We start from the raw sequence: 24,943 nt of genomic DNA on the forward strand, positions 1-24,943 counted from the left end.
ACATTTTGGAAAATGCTCATTTGTCTTCTTTTGGTGTCCTGCAGGCATTTCAGGCATACCATAAGACAGTTACAGTGTGTAAAAATGGGACCCAATCAGCACAGATGATTAAACTTTATTGACTATTTCAAAAAACTGTCCAACTATTAAGATTTTTCTTTATGTTTACAACTAGCATATTTATCAAGTTGTCTAAATGTATATATTTTTAATGTACATTTAAAAATATACATGTTTTTCATTCACTATTTGGAAATGGTTCAAGAGAATCTCTCAACAAATAAACAATATTTTGAGATCATTATTATGAGTGAGAATTCAAACATTTCTGTGGGCCCTCTTCTGGTCTAAAGGCTCTAAGTAGTCTTTTCCTTCACTTCTGCCTTGGGCCACCTGGAAGTCAGGATGATGCAGCTCATAATCAGCACACACACACACACACACACACATATAGCTAAAGATACAGAAAAGTTTAGACTCACTCTAACCTGATCAGTTCAAACTTTTACTGGCTGAAGTTCTCTTCTGCCCAGCACTGTTCCACGTGAACTCACCAGTACTCAGTACATGCAGCTGTTTTCACATGGATACACTCCTCAATTGCATAAATTGAATAAATGTTGATTTATTCAAGCTGTTTCTTTAAATGTCTGAATGATACAGAACACATTAAATAAACCAAATATTAGTGGTGACATTTGCATACTATGTTTGACTCTCTCCGTGCAATTTTGACCATGTATGGATTAGATCAAATGCCTCTAAAAATGTACAACTGTGCACCCATTACTTGTTTTTAAAAGTCATGGGAGTTATATGTTTTCTGAACATTTAACACAAAGAAAAATTGATTCAGTTTAATCAATGAAAAAAAAAAACTAAAACATTTATAATTAATGCCTAAGGTGAGCTTAATTAAATAACTGATGGTGTCACATTTATGCTACTAAGACCATAATCATATAAGTTATGAAAAAAGTACAATGTGAATGACCAAATTTTGTTCCTAATATAAAATATTGTTCATAATTTAACAATTTTTCAAGAATAAAATATGTATGAAATTCATATTTTCAGACAGTCAAGCTAAATATTTTCAATTGATGCAACTCAAGGATTTACAGAAGGTAATTTTAAAGGATGCTGCTCAGCTTATCGTTTTTAATGTTTTCCATGTGCTGAATTTTTGGAAAATAAATATGTTAAAGCAGCTCTTACCCAAATAAACTTCTTGATGTATTTTTTTTTTTTTTAAATGTAGTCTTGAAGAGCTTCAAATCCCACTTCCAGTGTCTAAAATTATAAAGTGAAGAATAACCTGTCAAAACAAACAATCATTGCTATTGACACAGATAATTACACAGCTCAGACACTGCTCACGGGCTGAATAAAAGTGAATAAGCAGTTCATTTCCTATTGTTGGGAGATTGATGGGGATGATTAAGAAGAAGTGAGAGTCACAACAAAGTCATCATGCTCTAATATTCAGGATATTTTAGGATGCTGTGAATTTCCCACCTTGGAGTCTGTCTCTTTGTCACAGGCTGTTAAATGCATCTCCAATTATCTGTGAAATAGCTGTGGCAGGCAGAGCTTGCAGTAAGCGAATGGATTAGGTAGTAATCACATGAATGCAAACTGCAGTTTAAAAAAAATAAATCAGAAAGCAAAGCTAAAAGTGTCTTATTTTGTTCTATTTTTTTACCGTTTGAAAGCTTGCATCTGTTAAGAATACGGAAATCTGATCTACAGGGGATGAGTACTGCAGCAGCACACCAGGCATCAGAAACTGTTACTATTTCCTGACGGTATTTTAGTTGCGTGTGATTTTCTTTCTCTCCTTTTTTGACACTACAGTTCTCACATTTGTTCTAAACACACAAGGTGAGGCAAATGGAAGAAGCTAGCTGCAGGACAATTAGTGAAGAAGACACCTATCAGAGGCTCCAAAAGACTTGAGGCTGGGACGAAGGCTTATCTTTTTGCAGGACAACAACAACAAGGCATACAGCCGTAAATACAATAAAATGGAAAGAACATTCATACCAGGTTAAAATACCAGGTCCAGATTTAAATCCAGTTGATTATCTGTAGCAGGACTTTAATTCAGTGCCCCACCCTTTGTCCGACACACATTACACCACACCCTATTTTGTTATTCTTCCTCAAAGTTGAGGAAGAGAATACATCTTGAGAATTGAGAATACATCTTGACGCCTAATGTAACACCAGCCATAAAAAGGCTCAGCTTTGAACGGGAACAATGTTGTAGTAGTAGTTGAACTCTTTTGTCAGACCAACATGACAGTAAAATGTAACTTTTTACAGTTTCAAAAAAATTCTTCATCAGATACCCAAACATTTAGGAAACAGCACAAGAATCAAATATTACTTATCATAAATTACACATTTTTGTTTCAGGGTTTCTGGTTCTTTATTCCTTGTCACAATCGACTGGTTGCCACACTTCCTGTTGCCAAAACTAAATCTGACTGCAGCCGCAGGACATCCATCCCATGCTGGGGACGTTGGTGGAGCAAGAGCTTGTGGCCGGCCGATAAGCTGAGAGGCCACGCTGGAGGTCAGCGCATGTCCGTGCCGTACAGTCAGATCGCTATTAAGATTGGAGAAGGTGGGTCAGTGTGATAAGAGCTGACAAGACCTATTGATGTGACATCAGTGATGGGACACCGGCTACAGATGCCTCAGCCTATTTCCAGCAGGAGATTTTCAGGGTTAAACTGATTTCAGAGATCGGAATATTTAGGATGCATTTTCTGCTGGTTGTCAAAGTAGGATAGTAACTTTAACCTAGGGCATTTAAATCTATTACTATTTCAGAGAACCGAAATAAAGTTCAATAAATCTTAGAAATAACTAAATTAAAAAACTATTGTAACTCGAGTGTGTTGGAAGCACCATCACTCTTGATCGAGTCTGCCGTCCGACAAGAAACCTCACCACTTAGCTTCTTAAAACAACACATCACCAATCCAAAATAAAAATGGTTACGCTTGCCGCCCTCCATCAGTCAGGCCTTTTAGAGCCAAACAGAAAAATAGGATTTTTTTAGATAAAGATTTGATGTGTAGGTTTTGAGGGACTGGTAGCACCCAACAACATTTTTTAAAGTGACAAAACTGAACTATACTCAAGAAAAATATGACATTATGTCAACACCAACTACAATGCCTTTCAAAAGTATTCATTCTCAGACTTTTTTTATGTATATATTTTGAAACATTACAAACTTCATTATATTTTATTTGCATTGTAAGTTATAAACAAACACAAATCAGTGCATAGTTTATTCCTTCATCTATTCTCATCACTTGTGCTTTTGATTCCTTTCCTTAGATAGGTGTTCCTTTTTGTTTGCTTGTCTTTAAAACAGTGGTTGAATTATGCCAGCAGCTAGCTGATGGCTACACGAAGGGAAACTTGCTGAGGCACATTTATCCAAACATCAATTTGGATAAATGTATGCGAGTGCAATTACAAACAAGTATGAATTAAAGAGAAGCTACATTGAAACAGAGGGAAATCTCAAACTCAGCCACACATGTATGCATATTAGTGTTTGCAAACCTCTCAGAGGAAGTATAATCTAAATATCTTTGGACCGAAATACCTTGGTAGATACTAGTGTTGACATTTTTCCTCCTGTGAAGCAATTCTTTAAAAAAGATCTCAGTCAGATTCTGTTATACATTTTGAATGAGCTGAAATGTTCCACATCACAGGCAGGATATAACAGACTATTCTATTTTCCTCAGTGCAGGTTCACCTTACTTGACAAAAGCACAGATATTTGGACAAAATCCACAATCACATATTCACTGCATCAGACCATGTAGTTTCCTAAAAATGTATTTTCCAACTAACTGGCTTCCTCCTATCATTTATATGCATGCAAACAATCAAAAACTAGGCAATTACTTCTGAGAACTTTAATGGCAAGCTGCTATCATCTAAATTTATTAGTTCAGCTCCCATCTGGGTGACGGACTTAAAGCTGGAACAAAATAAAAAAAAGAAAGAAAAAAGCCTTGGTGCAGATTGCCAAATCAGCTGCATGGCACAGGTCCCATGCTGTGTACGTGCTACGCTCCCCCCCACTCCTCTCCACCCCACTCCAAAGCTGAATTCCCTCTTTTTCCTCGCCTCTATTTTATATTGGTGATTAAAAATAGCAAGCGGCCTCCTGCAGAATAAGCAGTTCATGCATTCTGGGTTTGATGCTGCGTTTGCCTGGAGAGGCCAGCTGTCACCTGCATGTAGGAGTGGGACTCACTGCTGATTTCCCAAAACACACCGCGCTCTGGACTTTGGCCACAAGACGACCCGGGCGTGTTTATGGATTCTACTTTTTTTTGACAGGGAAACTTCTGCTATTCTGAAGAAGTCCTACTGCACGTTTAGTTTAAAACATGACAAAATTGATGTTCTACATGAAGTGTGCAATTTATTCATTCACAAGAAAGAGAATTGAAAGAAGAAAACATTTTCCTCTCAAGGCTAAGAGTCAATTAAATTAAATGTTTATTTAAAAATTTCCGCTTTTGGGTTTTAAAGAGCGATTTGGACCTCAGCTTTAGCACAATTATTGATGACCCTTGTAAAATTGTTTAAAAAGGAAAAAAAAAGTTGAGTTAATATTTTAATGCATTTACATAATGTCAAACTAAAAAACAAAAGAAAGAAAATTGAAAAATAAAGATGTGAAGAAGAACAGGAAGGTCAAACTGTCACCCTCAGGTTCCAAGAACACAATCCCTACAGCATGATGTTGCCTTCATTGTGGATTTTATGTTTTTTAAGCTTTAAAACAGGTTTTCTTTTTTTAAAATGCCTTGTTACGACCGGCAGGACTGAGACATACAACCGTTTATCTTTCTTTTAGGAGAATATATTTTTTAATGTATATCTTTATCATAGTATTTCTTTGAAATTACTTTTGTAATGGGTCATTAGTGAATACTGGGTCGTGTGCAATAACAACCCTTGGGTTTCAAAGGATGTTCTTCCTCCATGTTATCTGTTAAAGTATGTTTGGCTTGAGATTAATATATTTTTTAATAAGGAAGAAAACAATAGAACAAATAGATCCCAACTTTCTGTACTGCAAATGAGTGCAACCAAACAATATGGCAGCTTTTTATGAATTTCTATTCATAAATATTAAATATTTTGACACATAAGGCACATCCAAATACATCAAAAAATAGGCAAGATTTAGACAAACAAATATTAATAGTATTAAGGTGAAACAAGGAATTCAAAAGTATAAATCACACATATAGTTCAAATTTTGGCACTTCACCAATTTGAAATCACTTTTGGAAGTAACTCCCCTCAAAAATGCAGCACTTTTATTGGCATTCCTTATCTTTGATAAAAAATAAAGCAAACAACTGGGATTATCTCCTCACAGGGGAACGCAACAAGAGAATATACGATACACAAGCTGATCACTTGTTATTTTTTCTGCAGGGCATCAAGTTTGCAGCTCTACTGATTGGAAGATTTTTTGCTTTAGAGCAACACAAGCTAGTCTAGATGCAGAGTGCACCTCTGGCTTTGTCAGCAGCATCTGGGGGGGGAAGAGAGTTTTCTCTGTTTTATTGACTGAAAGCGAGCTGCTCAGTGTGGAAGAAAGTTAATGAGCAGAGGCTAAGCAGTGGGAATCCAACTAGGGATGATTAATGTAATCATCAATAACGACGACAAGGACTTAGAGAAGTTTCCCCCATCTTTTCATGACATTAGATCATGCCAGGTGCAGATGGACAGTGAATGTCCCACTCAGTGTTACTCTGTCCCTCTGTGGCCTGACTCTTTGGAATCGATGCCGAGGCTTCTTCATGTTCAAGTGCATCATTAGACTCCCTGTCCTGGCAGGAAACCTCTGAATGTCTGACAGAATTCTGTGCGATGGAAAGCCACTGAAGCTTCGACTCGGTCAGACGGAGATCCAGTGCCAGAGCGGCTTCTTCCCCTTCCTCCACAGAGGAACCCAGCTCCTCATCCTCGGCTCCCTCCTCTTCGCGCCCTGCCTCCTCCACCGGACTCCGTTCATCCTCCGGCTCCGGATCGTCTCTCAGGGTCATGATTTCTCCCTCTCTCCCGTCAATCCCATCCGTCTCCACGCCTGCGAAAGGATCCGCGCTGCTGAGCAGTGCAGGTGCGTCTTCCCTGCTGGCGCCATCTGTGCCAAGGTCACTGCCAGCGGTGCGGCATTCCCAAGATGATTCATGTGAACTTCTGTCATCTGACAGAAGAGGGAGAAGAAAAAAAATTGAGGTGATTGGTCATTGTAATTGCTCACTTGAGCAGCAGCCAAAGCCAAGATCAGAAAACAAACACTTTTGCTTCAATTTGCCCTGATGGTGTTCATGAGGGAGATCATCTGCGCATTAAAACAAATGGCACCACACATCAAAACAACAACATTGTACTGCATCTTTTCAAATTCTGTCTACATCTGTAACTAGAGTTTAGTTTTACACACATTTTTACTTTTAAAACCAAGTCCATAATGTGCTAAATGCAAAGAAAATAAGTAAAACTGTCAATTTATCACTGTTACTTGTTTAAAATTGCGTTTCATATGAGGTCTGACAAACGTATTCACAACACTTGAACCTTTTCATATTTTTTGACATGTCAATCACAAAAATATGAGAATTTTATTGAGCTCTTATGGGAGACAGTGACAAAATAGTAAATTGTTGTAGAGGGCAAGTGGAAGCAAAAGAATTTGTGATTTTCAAAAATGTTTCACCAATAACGCTCTAAAAAGTGGGGCATGTATTTATATTTATGGGATATTGTTCTAGCTTAGGGTATAATTTTGTAACCTAATCCTGTTAAACATCTGTTCAACTTTCTCAATGACTAGTTTGCTGTGTTTCTAGGTTTTCATTATGCTGTTTATCCATTAATATCCTCTTACAAACCAAGCATTTTACCTTCCTAATTATTACTTTGTGTTTGCCCATCACACAAAACTCCCCTAAAATACACTAGTTTGTGATTGCTATGTGACAAAATGTGAACAAGTTCGACGGTAGGTAAGACACTGTATGTGACTGAATCAGGCTAACTTTAGCAGCAGTGCCCCAGACAGGTGGAGTTGAAACAAGTATGACGCCTCCGTCTGAGTAATAGCAACAGCTTAGTTCTGCCTCTTCCCCGAAAATCCCTCTCTTAGGGGTTCACTGACCCATATTTGTGGATGTTCAGGCAAAAAGGTTAAAGACTGCACGCACAGTCCCAGCCACATTTTATACACACTCTCAGAGGCCAAAACAGCAAGAAAGAAAAAAAAACAAAAAAAACAGCAACATTACTGGAAGTGGCATCCATATTTATGGCATCCTCTCCACCCTCTCTTAAAAGAGAACATGGCAGAAGTTTCTGAATGTCAGTGGGCGAGAATTCGCTTCACATTTCCAAAATGCCATGGCATTTGGGCAGCTTGCACCAATAAGAGGCTGAGAGGAGCAGAGGCGGGAAGGGGAAGGACTCGGGTTAAACATGGGAGACAGAGAGGAGTGTTTCTCCACATGGTGCCTAATTGCTGTGTTAATGGCAGGGATCGGGATTCTCATCAGTAAGAAGGTACACACAGTCACACACTCACCTTTGAGGGGCTGCGTGTTTGGCAAAGACGTGGCACACGTTGGATGAAGCTCTGGCTGGAGATTTTCATTTAGCACCATATTGTCCCTGGTTCCTGTAAGACGAGTTCCAAAACAGAAACACCGCCGACCTCATTTACTCTCACATCCAACACGACGGCAGAAAAAACACTAAGCAGGCTTTTAAGACATGATGGAATGGATGAAGCACATTTAAGGCTTTCCCCCCCCCCTTAACCACACGGCATACAAACACGCACTCATGTATGCAGTGCAGCGCTCGCAGAAAGAGGATTCAGCTCCCTGTCATCCGTCTTCATTAGTGATGGCTGCACGCCTTTTAGGCTGACACCATATGCTCCTCGAAAGAGACTGTACACCATAATCCAGACGTTACAAATATAAACACCCTTGTATACGCACATAAACACAAGCGCAGAAGTATGCATGTGTGTACTTCTTTTACAGAAACTATGAGCTGGTAAAAGTCGGACTATTTCTCCTGGGAGGAAAAAAAAAAAAAATCCAAAAACAGATGCAACAATGGAGTGATGATGCATGGGAAATAAGAGTGGTGAAAAGGGAACATTGTTATGAATGCATGCTGTAATGTGATATTAAAACAGTGAATGAGATCATGTGTGCTGAAATTCTCTTTGAGATTAAAACGTTTCAACGTCCACATCACCCTGAAAACACCCAGGATGAAACATGGTGGTGGCAGAGTCATGCTTTGAGGGTCATTCTCCCCACACTTGAAAGGAAAGTTGGTAAGAGTTGATGGAAGGATTATAGAAAACCAATTAGTGTCATGCCAGTTTCAAATTAAGGCTCTACTAGAAGAGGTTTGTATAAATTTTTAGTATTATTTAAAAATAAATAGTTCTTCTCAACTCTTCTATTATTACAGAACTGCTTGTCACAGTATGGGGAAAAAAAAAAAAAAAACTAACTACAAGATGTGCTTTTCTTGGCCCCATTTCCAAAAACTCTGCTCAGATTGGTTAGAAATTATGAAGGGCAACTTTTTTTTTCTTTGTTTGAGTTGTGCCAACATAGCCAGAAGGCAGGCATTATGCAAATCTGTTGCATGTTGATGTAAACAAATAACGGAAGAAAAGCCTGGGCCACAAAACAAGGCGGCTCAGCTGCTCTGTTTTCATAGGGAGAGAACAACACCATTAACTCAGGGTTTTGGGAGTTTTTTGTAACAAGGAGAAAAGAAAAAGAAACCCAAAAGGCGAAATGTGACCTTTAATGTGACATCTTATAGGACAAAATGCAAATTGCCAACAATGGTGAGAAAACACTGGATCTATTTTACTGCAGAATGCAATATGGATGAACACTAAAGGTTTCCTCATTTTCAAAAAAGGCAATTATTCAAAGGTGATTCATCCCAATTGATAGTCTTTTTCACAATTATTCTCTGACAAAGCATAATGGGTAAAGATTCAGAACAACTCAACAAATCTAACATGATTTTAAATTTAAAAAAATAAAAAATTGACTTTTTGTATATTTTTCTGGTGAAAACAGTCAACAGAGACAGAAAATGCCCATATGGTAAATATTTGTCTTTAAAATCAAGCAGAAACTTTCTAGATTTAGACATTTTTACTCATTAATACCTCAAAATCAATAGTGAGTTCAATATCTGTTTTTCAGCACAGTTGTTGAAGATAATGTCATGCCATGCATGCTCAAAACAGCAACCTCCATCACCTGTAATGGTGAGTGCAACGCCTTCTTGATGCACCCTAAAAGACACTTTAAGGTCTTCAAGTTGGTTTTAACAAAGTAGTGCAAGTTTAGTCGTTAGTCTGTTGTGCTAGGTTGCATCCAAATGTTTTTGGCAGGTGTTAAGAGAGCGTCACAGGAAGACACCATCTGTTCCACACTTGTAACCTAAACTAAACCGTGTCCATAGGAGGTAGGAAAATTTGTTTTATCTGTTCAATAATTTTCAAATTCAGTACTTACGCATACCTTTATCCCGCAACAAATAAATGTTATAATAATGTGAAACCTCAAAAAGCCATATTTATAATAAAATACTGAAAACCAAAGAAAGATGAATGAGCTCATTTAGGTAGTCTAGAATGCCAGTCCTTTGTAGCTGTGAAATATCTTTTTCAGTTAAAACGAGTCACTTAAGCATCTGAAGTCTGTCAGCAGGATAAAATAAAGCTTTGAAGGTGCAGTCTGCAGCCTGACACACCCTTCAAGGCTTCCATTTGCAGCGTTACAGTTCAGCTTGCACTTATTTAGCATGAAGTTAGGGCGGACTGCGAGAGCCCATCAATCTCAACTTCATCTAACTCACTACATCGATGTGATTGTTATTGTTTTCTGCCCTCTCTCATCCGTAGACAATGTAGTCGCTTCCCATGCTCTCTGGGCTTCAGGTAGGCAGCCAAGGCCCTCCATCCTATCCTGTTTGGCTCTAATATCCATCAGCCCGACGTCCTATCACATCAAGGCCACAGACACTCGCCTCTCTTTCTCTATATCCTTGTCTCCCTAACTGTGGTGGACAGCGTGCTCATCAGGCACTCTGGGCCCTCGCCTACAAATTCCCTAATAACGGCACATTCCCCTAAATGTGTTTGTAATGTGGGCAATCATTTTCAGTAATGGATGCTTGTCAGTTTTATGGCGAAGAGAATGACGGTCTCATGACAGCGCACCTCCAGCCAGCCACAGCCCCTCCACCTTTCAGACTGGTTGGTAGATAGTGTAACATCGCCCTCCAGTGGAAAAAAGGAGGAAGTGTTTTTTTCTTGTGAAGAAGTTTGGTCACTTGGATTTAGAATGTTACTTTAGATAATACACAACATTTTTGTTTACAGGAATTAAAAAGCTTGAGGATTGACTTTCAGTTCTGTATTCTTACTTCTGGATCCTGAAGGATTTCTTCTTTTTAAGTTTTTTTTTTTTTTTTACTTCACCTGAATATAATGGCACTACTTTGTTCACAAAAAGGCTTTAAATCCCTAAATGAACTGTTAATAATAACTTAAATATTAAATAATTAAATAACCTTTAAAACTGTATTTTGTAAAGTTTCTGGTGAAACTCAACATGAGAAATAAACTGGATTTCAGAAATCTTCTTATCCCTTCATCTTTTTTTTTTTTTTTCCCCACCACAAACCTCATTGTACTTTAGATGATGGACCAACACAAAATGTGGCAAATTTTTTAAGTGGAAGTGAAACTCATCCAGCCATTGATCCACTGATCAGGTACAACAGAAGAAAGTCACAAGTTCATCGCAAAATAATGAATAATTTTAAAAAAATTTAAATAAACAAATAAATATCTGAAAAGTGTGGCATGCCTTTGATTATGAATTGTACAAATCCATCCAAAAATGTTAATAGTATGCAGTATGCATGGCCATCCATCAAACTTAACAGGTCGGGCAAAGAGAGCATTAATCAGGATCAGCCATTTGGCTCTCAGTTGATCATGGAAGTGGCAACAAAAAAGCCTAAATTAAAGCCATTATAAATCTTGTTCCCAGTTCGCCACATGCCATGAGCACCACACAGAAAACATGAAACTTTATTTCATATTTTTACAAAATGATGTTTTTTTAAATGTACTTTTTCTGTACACAAATACAAACTACTTTGAGTTGCCTATCTGATAAAATCCCACAAAAATATATTAAGGTTTGTGACTAATCTGAAAGCATGAATTCTTTTGCTAGCACTTTTCTTCCATCCCTCCCCCCCCCATCTATAATATGTACCAGGCCAGCTGGAGCAATACAAACGGTGTGTGTTGATGAGGTGGTCTGGTTGTGTCGATGGCATCATGAACAAACACACGAGCTGGTGGTCAATGGAGTCGACGAATGGTAAAAGACGGGTACGAGGTGGCATGTTTTCTGGGCATCTGCCCAGATTTGTTCTGGCATGACATACAAAGGAGGAGGGCATGGATGGGCTAAGTGGGGCAGAAGGAATACATACTCCCAATTCCCACAGATACGTGGTAGGTCAAGCCTGAGACGCAGCCAGAAGGGAGAAACAGATATGTACAACGTTGTAAATACAAAACCTTAATGTTATAGTTAATAGAAGAAGAGTGGACATACATGTATATACACCTCAGCAGAAGATGTGTGGCATGCAGAATATTTGGGAATTTAGAGTTAGCTAATGTATATTTTTCACACATAAAAGAACAACAGTTCATTTACAAATGAACTAGTAAAAACATATTACGTAAAATGCGTGCTCAAGTACTGAGTAACTGATCTTAACATGTGATTAATATAAACTGTTTTACTGCATCCTCTCTTGATCTCCAAATTACACAACAGGTTCAGCAGATAGAAAATAGCATTTAGAATAACAAAGCTCGAGTATAAACAAGAGGTATTACATTAACATAAACTATAAGTGTGGTAAAATGTTTGTTCTTCATACAATAAAGTTACTCACTGTAGCTACAAAATTTTACTCAAATTTCTAGTACAAGTATACTTCAAAGTATAGTTATTTTGAAGTAGATCTACTTCAAAATAACATTACTCAAATCAAAGCAAGAGGCACAGTTTTGTAAAAATACTACAAAAAGTATTTGTTTATGTTACAAAAAAAGTTACTCGTATAAATCTAACTGAGCAAATGTCTACTTCTCTTGTGGTGATGATATTACAACCAAGATAATAACAGTAAAACAGCTGCTCCCTCCACCTTCATTGTCTCTGCTAAATATGTGTAAAAAAAAAAAACTTAAAATGAATCTAATGTTGCAATGCATGACCTCATAGCGAAATATGTAGGAAAAATACATTTTCTACTCTTTTTGTGAAAGAAAGTGTTGTGTCCACTGTCAGTAGTGGTGACAGGTCTGTTGAGGTAAGGTTAATACACACGATAAACATGGACAGTCACACAGCTGTGTTTGCTCATGGTGTGGTAGAGACTCTGTGTTCCTAGTGTTGCCTGTCTTAGCAAACACAGAAATGGATACAAAAAGAGCCTGAATTTGACAATTAAATACACATGAAAATGTACAAATTTGGGCTAAATTCCAAACTGGCAACAAAGACATTAATTTTTGTAACAACAGTAAAAATAGTGGAACGGGATTGCTCCGAATGCTCACTATTTAGGGATTATTTTAGGTTTTCAGTATTTACTACAGTATAATCTATTTCCTATGGGTGTTTTTTAACTCACCTGGTAAACTCCACAATCCTGAGACTTCCAAGGTTTTTAACTTCCTCTCCAAATCTGCAACTCTGTTTCCCAGGATCCTGCAGAACAGAAATACGAGGTAAGGTTTCTATACATACTTAGTCTGTTTGTCTATCTTATCCGAGTGTTTGTCTTTGAGGAGGAGAGCTCATGTAACAGTGAATACTGAAGTGTGTCAGGTGGTGGTGTTGGAAGTAAAATGGTAAGACCGAATCTGAAAAGTGTGGCGTGCCTTTGTATGCAGAATTCCTTATTCAAATACTAAGACATAAAATCAAGTGCATGCAACAAATTACCTATAGTAAGGTTAGGTTGTTAAATAATCCAGAGCTGAATGACTGCTGATGAGGGAGGGAATTCATGCAGCTCAAACATTTTTGCATTTTTAGATGCAAAAATGCATCTAAAAGTTTCAGGGTAGCATCTCTCACGGACTGGACTTGAGCACCTCTGCCATAGTTAAAAGAAAACAACAAAAAGTAATTTTTAAAGTTCACTAACAACCGTTTAATGAGGAGACAAAAACACATGCAAGAAAATGCTGTGGTCAGATGAAACCAAAACATTTTAACCTAAATATAAAATAGAGGAAACCTAATAATGTATATTGCTTTTGAATAGACCCTCCAAATGGTGAAACGTGGTGGTGGCAGCATCATGCTAGACAGACAAGCTAAACAGTAGTGCATGTTGCTTAGATCAAAGCATATTTGTGTATTAAATGGCCTAGTCAAAGTTCATACCAAAACTGAGAATCTCTACCAAGACTTGAAAACTCTTTCCAGACACTCTACTCACTGATCAGAGCTGGAGCGATTTTGTCAAGTAGTATGATTAATCAATAAATATAAGTGCATGGCAAACTTTTCAGTATTTTTTAGTTTATAAAGTTTCATTAACACATTAAAAATGTACTACTTTCCCTCTACTTCAATATTATGCTCCATCTTGAGTTGGTCCATCATATAAAGTTCCAATAAAATGTTGCAGTTCAAGTTTACTAAATGACCAAATGTGGAAAATTTAAAGAAAACTTTTTGCAAGATGCTGTACCGGTTTGTGTGCCTCTGGTGTTGGATGACCAGATTCTTCTCGTGGATGGTCTCCAGCAGAGCGGTGGCAAGCGACTTTAGGTCGGAGATACTCTGAGGTGTAGCAGGTAAGCTGCAGCCCTGCTCCTCCAAGAGCATCTCCTGGACTAAAAATGGAAGAAAAGTGACATCAGTGTGAGGGAAAAACAGGACCAAAATTTTCTAAAACAGAGGAGCGGAGCCACAATCTACTAATAATGCATCAACAAAACCTTTAAGAGTAGACATCAGAGAAAACAGGTTGACAGAATGAGAGAGGGAGGAAACAGCATGACAAGAGTAAGACAGAGACAGAGTGTTAGAAACAGCTGTCTGCTAGGTGACACCTCCCTAACTTTAACTCCAGAACCCACTGTGCTGCTTCTGCCAGCGACTGTCAGTCATCATGGCAGCCTCATTTCCCTGCCAGTGGCACTCTGCACCACTGAGAATACAATTAAAAACACAGTTGGTGTCCGGGTGGTGGCTTGAAGGATCGGCAAAACATAAGTTATTAAATAATTTAGTAAAAACACGGCTTGAGACGGGAAAACTGGTTTCTTTTACTGATGACAATGAAGATATCTAATCAAATTTGGGAGATAAAACCGAGGTGACAGGCACAGTCTAGCCAGTTTTTTTTTTTTTTTACGCTTTCCAGATGAACGGCTCTGATGTGTTTTATGTTTTGTGTTTAAAGTGAGCTCAACAGTTGGTGTTTTCACCTTGTTTGGCTGACAGCACTCCGGTAAGAGGAATGCTGTTTGATCTCCCATATGTGCTGGAGTTTTTTCTCCTCTCCAGGGCCGTCTGTGGAGAGGAAACCAGACAACAAAGCTTGATGAATGATTTGAGTTTATGCAGCTTCTTTCATAAAAACAGGAAATCCTGTGGGCTTTGGAGATAAAATAAAAAAAAAAAAACAGTTTTAGCATTAACCCCTCAACAGAAGCATTTACCTTGTACTTCATGATGTTTGATTTGAGCAGGTTCACCTCCTCCTGAAGTTGCGAGAGTCGGTCGTGTAAATACCTACCGTGAAAGCGATTAAAAATGCGATCAGCGTAAAAGCACAGATGGTTAGAGGCTTTTTATATGCAAGACGTGACAGTTCTAAGTTCTGGAAAATGGTAATTCTGAACATGGCAGAAGGCGATACATGAAATAATAAAGTTCAGGTACATTAATGTGCCAAGGTTTTGAATCATCCCTAATTTGTTTATACTTTGCTTTGAAAACAGTAAACTTTTGCACAGTGATGTATGGTTTCGGTTTACATCCATAAAAAAAAGCTACATGCTTTTTGGAACCTTTGACATCTCATGTTTTTGGACTGTGCCTGGACAGAACCCACCCATTTACAGGGAGAAAATGAAAACTCCAAGCAGAAAGGCCCAAGGCCAGGATTCAAACTGAGAACCGCATTGTTACAAGCCTACTGTGGAAACTATTTAATAAAAGATGTCCAGTGTTTTCTATTCACCTGTTTTCCATGCAGAGTGCATCCACATCAATGATGCGTGAATCATGATTTCCTAAAATATGGTTTAGTTCAACATTTAGCCGGTCAGCCTTCTCCCTGAAAACGATGCGTTCTGCTTTAACGTCCTGCAACTCATCCGTCAAGGCTTTTATGGTGTGCTCCATCTCCTCCATCTACAAACACGCGACAAGGTCAAAGGTTTCTGTGAAGTACAGTTTGTCTAGATTTCACAAGTTGCTTTCATTATTCAGGAAAGGAGAAGCCTCACACTATGAATTGTAGTCTTGGGGCCATCTGACAGAAAACGTTAACCTCTGACGGTTAAATTAAATTTTGTCTTACGTATTTATAGCCAAATAATGACAAGTTATCCTTAATGTCAGGACTGTAGAGGTAAAATGCAGGCGAATGACTGTGGAAGAGGCAAAGAAAAGGTGTCTTACATGACTCCAATACACAATATCTACCAGAAAGTCTCAGTTGTTTTTGTTTGATCAGGGGGTCACAATCTTTAATATTTTATAAGTCAGCATGAGACCATTAGTGAAATAAATAAAAGCAGAGTTTAACAAAGTTAAATTAATTAAAGTAATTAAACTTACAGTCAATATAAAAAAAAAATTGACATCTTTTGTATGGTGTTGCAATGGAGCTTAGCAACATACAAGCATATAAGACTTTAAAAGTAATGTATTTTGTTAAAGCCAAATGAGATCAAAACATGTCACCTGTCGCCCTGCTCTTTCTAGCTGAGAAACCAAGTCCTCTCGTTCATGTGCGGGAAAGTGCCGGACCCCCACCTCTTCGTCTCCCAGCCTCTGTCGAGTGATGGTCATCCTCAGCAGCTGCAAGAGCACATTAAAGTTCAATTGCTTCAAACATGTGTGTTCTCTTTCATGTTTATTCTTTCGGTGGATCTTTGTGAGAGCACCTTGTTGTCCCCCTGGGCCTCAGCCAGCCTCTGAGTGAGGTCCTTCACCTCCTCAGTGAGCTGTCTCACTCGGTCCCTGGAGTCCCTCAACAGCTGACCCAGGTTCACCTGAGGAAGGAGGAGAGGGGAAAAGTGGATGAATGCAAAGCCACTTGACTGCTCACAAAAACTTGCAGATACACTAATAAAACCTTCATGGGGGACATAGATGCATTCCTCATTAAGATCTAGCTGAAAAGTATTGCCAGAAAATGGGATGATACAAAGAAGTTGTACAAAACATTATTGTGTAAGAGTTTCTGTTGTATGTAACATAACTATAGACAAGTAAAGTTAAACAATGAGAAGTTAGTCTCGTTTAAATTAGATTTGATCATCTTCGTTGTGAACAGTAACTCACCTGATTACGTTTTTCTGGTGGCAAAGAAGGATCCCCATCCTGAAACGAGAAATATTTACAGTTGAAACCAGAAGTTTACATACAATAAACTAAAAGGCTCACCTCTTTTTCTCACTGTCCAAAGGTAAATCAGACCAAATGTCCTAAATTTTAGGTTGGTTAGAATTACCAAAATCATTTTTATTTACTAAATTCCACAACAACAAGAGAAAGTGGTCGGATATGCATTTATTAATGTCCTTAAAATCAGAAGCAAAATACATATTAAGTGTCTATCCAGTTCTATTTTCTTTCCTTCATGTTGAACTACTCACAATAAGTTCCCTGTACTTCTTCTTCAGTCCCTGGTGGCGCTCTCTCAGCTGGTTGGCCATCAGCTTGTACTGGTCTCTCTCCTGTTGGCATGTGTCCAGCTCTTTGGACAGGATGAGCAGCGCCTCCTTTTTACTCTCCAACTTGCGTTTACACACCAGGAACTGAAACACGGCATCAACAGAAAACAGTGAAGTGGTGTTACAAAATGCATTAAGAATGGATTAGGTTTCAAGTTATGTTTATGTCAACATTTTTTTAATTTTGCTTAACAAGCAGCCAGACTTTCTTATAATATTTAGAATTAGTCTTGGCAAGTCTTCCTGGCTTTCAAGATGTCTCCTATAGTCCCTTGAACTCAGTTTTTCATAGAGACAACAATTGACAACAATTAAGCTAAAATAAGGAATATCTGCAAAATTGTAAAAGAATGATATCAAAATAGATTATTTTACTTGGAAAACCACACATTATCTCTTGAAATGATTCCAATATTATGCTTCTATACTGACGATTCAGGAAGTGACATAACTTTCAATTCATGGACCCAATAGTTTGTGTGGGCGGAAAAAGAATGAGTTTGGATATGAAACTTTTGTTATTGAATACCTGAACTAAACCAATGTTACACTGTTTCAATAAATCCTAAAAAGATCACAGTTTTGTTTCTTTTGAATGTCAGCAATAGTAACTTATCTGCTCAAATATGAAAACATAGACTAGAAAATGGAAAAAGAGATGGAGAAGATCTAAAAAGCTGGCTGTGCTATATGTTGGAATTCAGTCATTATTGCAATATCACTGTGTGAAATACTTTTATACCAATGAGGATATCAAACTTGTGGGACATTGTTATAAATAATAAAAATAACAAAAAGTAAAAGTTTGCAATTGGTTGCTTTCCTGATTATTGTTCAGTCCCACTGGCAACAATTGAGAAATACCTAAAAGTCATGTTTTTGGAAACTAATGAAAAAAAATTCCTGGACAGACCTGACAAGAGATGAGAATCGCATCGTCTTTCAGTTGAACTTAAATGTGTGCCAGTTGTTTGGATAGCTCTCTGGGTATTATTTTACCAAGTCGATTATAAAATGCTATGTTCTATCAAAATGTGCTATCTTTGGAATTTCTACGCAGATTCACCAAAGAAATGTAATAAAGTGCATTTCTAGTTCATCATTTTAGGAGCATTGATGATGTACAGGTCAGAGTGAACTTAATAACAATAAAAAAGAAAAAGAATAGGAATAATAAATTTACCAGAGCTACAGCAGAGTAACCCTTATCTTGCTTGTAACCAAATTGCAGCTGACGCTGTATGTGCAGAAGCAAAGTAGAAATTTTTTGACATGTAAAGTGCTTTACAAAAGTATTCATAAAGCACTTAAGCTAATAAGTACAAATTCTAATGTCTTATTGAGATTTTTTTTGTGTGTGTGTTTGAGCAAGAGAAATTGGTAGCAATTTCAAGCAAACATCCTGATAACCAGGTGGGCCTACAGGTGTGTTTCACCTGTAATTTAGCTGCTTCGCGCGTTCCCACCCCTTGTCGGATGCCATAGGGCTTTAAATATTTGCCATTTTGAGCCATAGCTAAAAGCCGTGGTGAAGACCTTGGCGGCTGAGTCTATGTGTCGGCAACGAGTTTATGACTCTGTTCATCAGACACACCTGCTGGTTCCATATGGACAAGAGGAGCATCTGTTAGAGCCGCCCGTCTCAGAAGCAGCGGTTCTCGGTGTTTATCTTTCCTCTTACCTCGCTGACCAGTCCCTGCCAGTCGCTCTCACTCCTCTTAGAAGACTGCATTACTGTAAAATGTAGAAATGTCAGGATACAGGATGAACACCGCTCACTCGCCTCCTCCTTCGTTTGTTTATCCTGCAACGTCACTTTTTGCCTCAGCTGTCAAAATGAAACCACTTCCGGTAGAACCGTCAAAATAAAATGACGCTTTTTTCATCAAGGGCGGAAATTTCATTATTCAGAGTTCAATAGACACGGGGAGATTTCTTAATTTCGTAAGAGCATTTTTTGAGGGCGGAGGGTCGGCAAAGTCATCGTGAAATGTAACGTCAGATGTGCAGACTGAACCTTATCATCACTGCACAGAGTACAGTGAAAGATTTGGAAGCGCAACAAGCAGGACTTTATAATTGTCCTCTTTATTCATGCATGACTTGTAGAGGACCAAATCGCAGTATTTAAGGAGGTAATTTGCGGAAAGTAAGGCCTTTTTCCTGGTCTTCAATTTTTTTGCATTTCTATTTTTCTCTACTATTTAGATTTAGAGAAACTGTTAAGTTTGGTTAAAGTGTTAAGAATAGACTGGGTTAGGCATAAATAAAGTTACTGAAATGAATTGAAGTCAAAGTCCTCAGTTTGCGTAAATGTGCGTGCGTGTGTTTGTGTGTATTTTCAAATGTTTCTATGAAAGTGAAACCAAAGTTGAGCGCAACACCAACATTTATTACGTTACGCGCTGATGTCAAAAGGGTGGAGCAAGAACGCAGAATAAACCAAGGCGAATATACGGGAAGCAGAGTTTTGACAGGTCTGTCGGCCAGATTGTGTAAGTTATCTTTTTACGATTTTATTTGAAATGTTGCCTAGTACAATTATGGCACGTTTACCTGAGGTCGGTTACATGGAAAACCAAATCTCATTTTTGCCTTCATGTAATGTCAACCCTCCACCCTCAAATATTCAGCGTAGTAGTAGTAGAACTCTAACCCAGACATTTTTCCTAATCCGGCATTTTACATGTTAGGCCAGTGAACTTTTGGGTCAGTACATGTGATCCTATAAAGGCCTTTGCATGTTTTTCGATCATATCCTGGCGTTGAGCTGGCCGTATCACGTTTCTTTCGTGCCGCTCGGTTTTGTTACGTCAGTGCCTTTATGGCAGACCCCTATATCATAAAACTGATACACTCCTTTATCAGTTTAATTTTTTTTAAAACTTTTTTTAATCGTTACTGATATCTTGAATTCGTATTCTGCCTAGTCAAGACAGAATACAATTCAAGATAAAAAATAATGTAATGTAATTTTTTTTTTAAATCATTAAAAAAAAGATTTTTTTTTTTTTTTTTAACCCTCTATGGCATGGCGTTGCCCGCAGGCAACAAACCACATATCTATACCTCACGTTGCTCCTTTATTTTATTTTTTGGGGGGCGTGATTTAAAGTGCCACCAGACATATTTTTATCCAAATAAAAGAGGTATTGAGGTCCAGGTGACCTTTTACTTGGAAGGTCACCTGCTTTTTATTGAGCAGAGATGCAGGGTACACCTTGCCTCCTACTTGTAAGTTACAGATCACTTTTCTTCATGGCTAAATTTTGGGTAACTCTAACTAAAAATATTTTCATGTCTGTGAGTATGTAAAGAAGCATTGTAGGTCATTTAAATAAATTTTTTAATATAATTTATATGCTAAAACTGTGTTTTGTTCTTTGTTGCCTCAGGGCAACATTGCGCAGTAGGGGTCCTTTTGTTCAGACAATATTATTCTAGTGCGTTGATATGCAGTTGATTACAAAATAATTATCACAGTCAATTTTTTAACTGTATTATTGACTAACAGCAACAGGAGATGGATGCAAGCTCATTTCATGGACAAAAAGTGCATGGTTCATAAGTTGGGGACATTCTCGATTAAAACATGAGGATCCACTGTACCACCATTATTTCATTGTTTGTTTATCCTCAAAACTAACTTCAGTCCAAAAGGGCAATAAGCTGGTCATTAATGAATAAATGGCCCTATTCCAAGACAGGCAAAGACTGAAGCAATATCTGCCAAAACCAAAAATATGGGGCTGCAGGGTACTTCATATGGCTGGTGCAGATTGTGTTCCTTACAACTTTAAAACTTACACAGGGCGAGTCGTGCCACCACCAAATCTACCAGACATGGGAGCTGGTGGACATGTTGTCCTTTGCTTGGCTCAAATTCTACAAAGGAATCAAAATTACAAACTCTTTAAAAAAGAACCTGCAGTCCTAACTCCAGTCACTGATGTGAATCTGGTCGCTACAACCCATGGATAATCAGATAAACAAATGGTGATTCACATGTATGTCAATAATCAAGTACCAGAAATGTGACATACACTCTTTTTCACATCAGCAAGCAATTCCTACCTGATGTTTTACACATAATAGGGAAAAAGACTGATGGCAACATCCTTAGTGATTCTAACTCTGCCAAACATACACGTACAAACACACAAATGCTCGTTTTAGTAGTTTTCTTAAATGTACCATTCGTTAATGAAAGTTTGTTTATTTTATATTTGGTAAGTTGGAACCATGTCTGATTTATTTTTGTCAACAGAAAGTTTTTTTTTATGAATATAGTTTTTGTTTGATTTGTATTTAATTTCTCATAATCACTGTAGAAAACCTTGGTGTTTTAGACCCCCTGTAGCACAATGTTGCCCTGAGGCAACAAACCCAAATCTGGTTCCGGAAGGCGTCAGGGTCCGATTTTATGATTGATATGTAACTAGGGACCACTAAGCTCCCAAAGAATGCAGGAAAATATTTGTTCCCCAAAAAACCTAAAAGTCATGCCATAGAAAAAAAAAAAAAAAAAAAAAGGGCTACACAGTTGTGCAGTTGGTATCACTGTTGCCTTGCAGCAAAAAGGTCCTGGGTTTGAATCCCGGATTGAGGTTTTTCTGCATGGAGTTTGCATGTTCTCCCTGTGCATGCATGGATTCTCTGGCTTCCTCCTGAACATGACTGTTAGGTTAATTGATTTCTCCAAATTCTCCCTAATTGTGGGTGCGTGCATGCATGATTGTTTGTCCTGTCTGCCTCTGTGTTGCCCTGTGATGGAGATGGGCACCAGCATCCCACTAGGGATAAGTGTGTAAGATAATGAATGGATGGATTTAAAAGATAAAAATGTTAAAGATTTTTGAAAAAGGCATCACTTTGGAATTTGTTGATAGTTGCACAGTTAGCGTTTTTTTTTAAGTGCATTGTTTTCAGAGAATAAATTGAAAATTCTTTGCAGACTTCTGAAGCAGTCTTCAAGTTCACAAAGTTTTCATTCTCCACATATCCCATAATGCTGAGCTATTGTGGCTATTTTGTGCAGGACAATGGAAATTGTCAGAGGCAGCACACTGGAGCTTACGGGCAATCATTAATTTAGATATCTAAAAATTTAATTTTAACTAGTTATAATCATAGTGTCACCCTTCAAATGACGGATCCGGTTATGTCAAAATGCATGTTTAGATATCTAGAATGTAATGGATAGTTAGACAAACCTGATTTTATGTTAAAACGGCCTGCCGTACTAAAAGGAAAGCCGGAGACGGCAGAATCGAAACCGAGAGAGATAATGTGCTGGGAAAAAAGGGTAGGGTTAGGGTAAGAGAATCAGCAGGGAGAGGCTGCCAAATGTGTGAAAATTACATATTTTCACAGAACTGGGCCGTAAACACTCAATGGAAAAAGTTGGATCCAAATCAGAAATTTGGATTTGTGTTGTACTTGCCTGTTGTATGAATATAGCCATAGAAACTGGGTGTGTTGGTGTGCTGTGTGTCGCTGGAGGCAAACACATTTTTCCCAGACTGTTTGGTCAGCATTTTTAAATTATTCAAAATATTAAATTATAATATGACAGACAGCAATATTAGGCTATTTGTGTTATAATATGAGCATTTTTATCATTAAATATCATGATTTAACTTCTAGGTTAAATGCTTCTTATAGTTTCTTGTTTTTGAGTTTAATTGCTATTTTTATACAACTTTTATTTCTATTTGGAAAATCTTTGCACTCTTTATCAGTGTTTAGATTTCTTTGTGTCTCTATTGCACACATGAAATGTGTAACTTTAATTAACTACAACATTGACAGTTTTATAACAGCTGTCTCTTTTCTACAGGTTATCTGGAACACAAACATGGATAATATCCAGCAGGTCCCACAAATGTCACAAGTGATGCATCGAGTGATAAAATGTATCGAAGAGGACAACTTAACAAATCTTAAAAAGTTACTGCGAGAAAACCCTATAAATGCTCTTTATCCGTATAGTAAACTAAATGATAATGTAACCCCTCTGACTGCTGCTGTTGTAAACCATAACATGCGTTTGTGTAAATACCTTCTAGAAAAAGGTTCAGACCCAAATATTCCCTCGTCAAATATGAGGACACCTTTGCATTATGTCTTACTAGCCAACGCTCCAATTATTTTTGTAGAAAAACTTCTTAAAGCGAAAGCAGATCCAAATGGGTGGAGGCCCGGGGTACTTGTTATGCCTACACCTCTACAAATTGCTGCCAGTAATGAAAGAGAAGATGTTGTCAAAATGCTCCTCTCTGCTAAAGCAGGGGTGTCATTGTTACCAATAACAGATCTCGACAGTTTGAAAATCAACAAAAACATAGCTCGGATTGTTCATAAATTGGGATCTAAAGGAAATGTTGTCTGCTCCGACATCTGTTATTTCTTGGATGTTACAATTGCTGTGGCAGAGGAAACACCAGAGAAGGTTTTCAAAGATTTTCATAAGCACATGTTACTGGAGGATCCTAACAACCATTTGACCATCATTGAAGTACTGTTCACTGTGATTGGGCCAAGAGCAGAAGAATATAAACGGAGAAGTATTCAATGGCTTAAGGAAATGAATAATTTAAACCAATATGTAACTGGTGCAATTAGACGTTTAGAAAATATCCCAAAAGGATCAGTGAAAGGAGTAGTTGATATGTTAAATGCAGTTTTCTGCACAATGGATGACATACCAAATGAACAAGCAAAGGACATCCTTTCCAAACTGCTGGATCAGCTTCATCTAAAAGAGAGAGATACAACATGGGAGGCTGTTCTGGAAATGCAAGCAGGACTTGAAATTTGGGGGGTTGTTCTCCCTACAATTTATGTGATAACACAGAAAACAAAGGGCATCAACAGCTGGGAATCAAAGGATATTGAAACACTGACCAAAACAGTCTGTCCTTTTGTAGATGAGCAGTACTCCACTGATATCAGGACCTACACATATGGCATATTTGCAAACTTGCTCTCAGCTAAGAACTTTCAGTCAGGCTTGATAACCTCAGTACCTGAGGACATATTGATATATGCAAATATCAAAATGAATGACAAGCTAAAAGAAGGACTAAAACGTCTGAAATCTTTTCTAGACAACCCACAGTCTGAATGTGATGTAAGCTCTACTGTCGCTAAATCCAAGAAAAAGAAGAAAAAGAAAAAGAAGACAAAGAAAGGAGAAAAAGAAGACCCAAGCTGTGGTGATGATACAACTGCTTCTGATGCAGAAACAACTGCTGTAGCAAAGTTCCTCTCAAATGTAAAGCCGTTTAATGACAGTCCAACCAAAGCATCACCATTAAGAAAAAGACTTCCAATCAGCAAAAGGTGGAATGAGAAGCTTAAAAACCTCGTAAGCATTGATGAAAGCAAAGTGACAAGAATAAGGGGCATTATTTATGTAAATAATGAAGAATTTCACATAGCAAAGGGAAGTGATGGAACTGACGTATTCCTAGGACTGAGGGATGATGGCACAGAAGTTGCAATTAAAAGAATGTCTAAAAGTAACTATAAAACTCTGAAAAATGAGGAAGGAATCCTTCGACTGCCAGAACTAGATCATCACTCTATTGTACGATACATTGATCATGCAGAGGATGAAAATTTTGGATATCTTGCTCTCCAGCTTTGTGAGTACACTTTGGAAGAACACATCAGTGCTGGTAGTATTAGTGGCCTCCAGAGAAAGAAACTTGTCTTAGAGCTCCTTGAAAGCTTAAAAGTGCTTCACTGTCAAAATCCTCAGATTCTCCACCGTGATCTAAAGCCACAGAACGTTTTAATCGG

General features: G+C 37.9%; 2 protein-coding genes across 6 annotated transcripts in view; one reads left to right on the plus strand and one right to left on the minus strand.

Annotated features, from left to right (window-relative positions):
- The window catches only part of LOC116732105 (serine/threonine-protein kinase/endoribonuclease IRE1-like), a 30,969-nt gene that overhangs the window by 2,039 nt on the left and 3,987 nt on the right, over positions 1 to 24,943 (plus strand). For 2 of the 3 annotated variants that reach the window (XM_032582059.1, XM_032582058.1), the window contains exons 1-2: positions 19,538 to 19,632; positions 22,977 to 24,942. In XM_032582059.1, coding sequence (XP_032437950.1) covers positions 22,995 to 24,942 — 1,948 coding nt within the window. In that variant the 5' untranslated portion in view covers positions 19,538 to 19,632; positions 22,977 to 22,994. Of the gene's footprint in view, positions 1 to 8,642; positions 8,647 to 19,537; positions 19,633 to 22,976; position 24,943 lie in introns of those variants that run through there. The other variant, XM_032582060.1, reaches the window with a different exon arrangement.
- On the minus strand, positions 4,525 to 18,954 carry LOC116732107 (coiled-coil domain-containing protein 149-like). 3 transcript variants are annotated; one of them, XM_032582062.1, is made up of 13 exons: positions 18,819 to 18,954; positions 17,060 to 17,221; positions 16,746 to 16,784; positions 16,346 to 16,453; positions 16,143 to 16,259; positions 15,415 to 15,587; positions 14,891 to 14,963; positions 14,657 to 14,741; positions 13,915 to 14,059; positions 12,844 to 12,920; positions 11,626 to 11,658; positions 7,646 to 7,738; positions 4,525 to 6,271 (listed from the first exon to the last, which is right to left on the minus strand). In XM_032582062.1, the coding sequence occupies exons 1-13, from the start codon at positions 18,867 to 18,869 to the stop codon at positions 5,766 to 5,768; spliced, it is 1,662 nt and encodes a 553-aa protein (XP_032437953.1). In that variant the 5' UTR covers positions 18,870 to 18,954; the 3' UTR covers positions 4,525 to 5,765. The 3 variants fall into 3 exon arrangements, with proteins under 3 accessions (XP_032437953.1, XP_032437954.1, XP_032437955.1); XM_032582063.1 differs by having other exon boundaries at positions 18,732 to 18,926; XM_032582064.1 differs by lacking the exon at positions 11,626 to 11,658.

Source organism: Xiphophorus hellerii, chromosome 14, assembly GCF_003331165.1.
Source record: "Xiphophorus hellerii strain 12219 chromosome 14, Xiphophorus_hellerii-4.1, whole genome shotgun sequence".
NCBI lineage: Eukaryota > Metazoa > Chordata > Actinopteri > Cyprinodontiformes > Poeciliidae > Xiphophorus > Xiphophorus hellerii.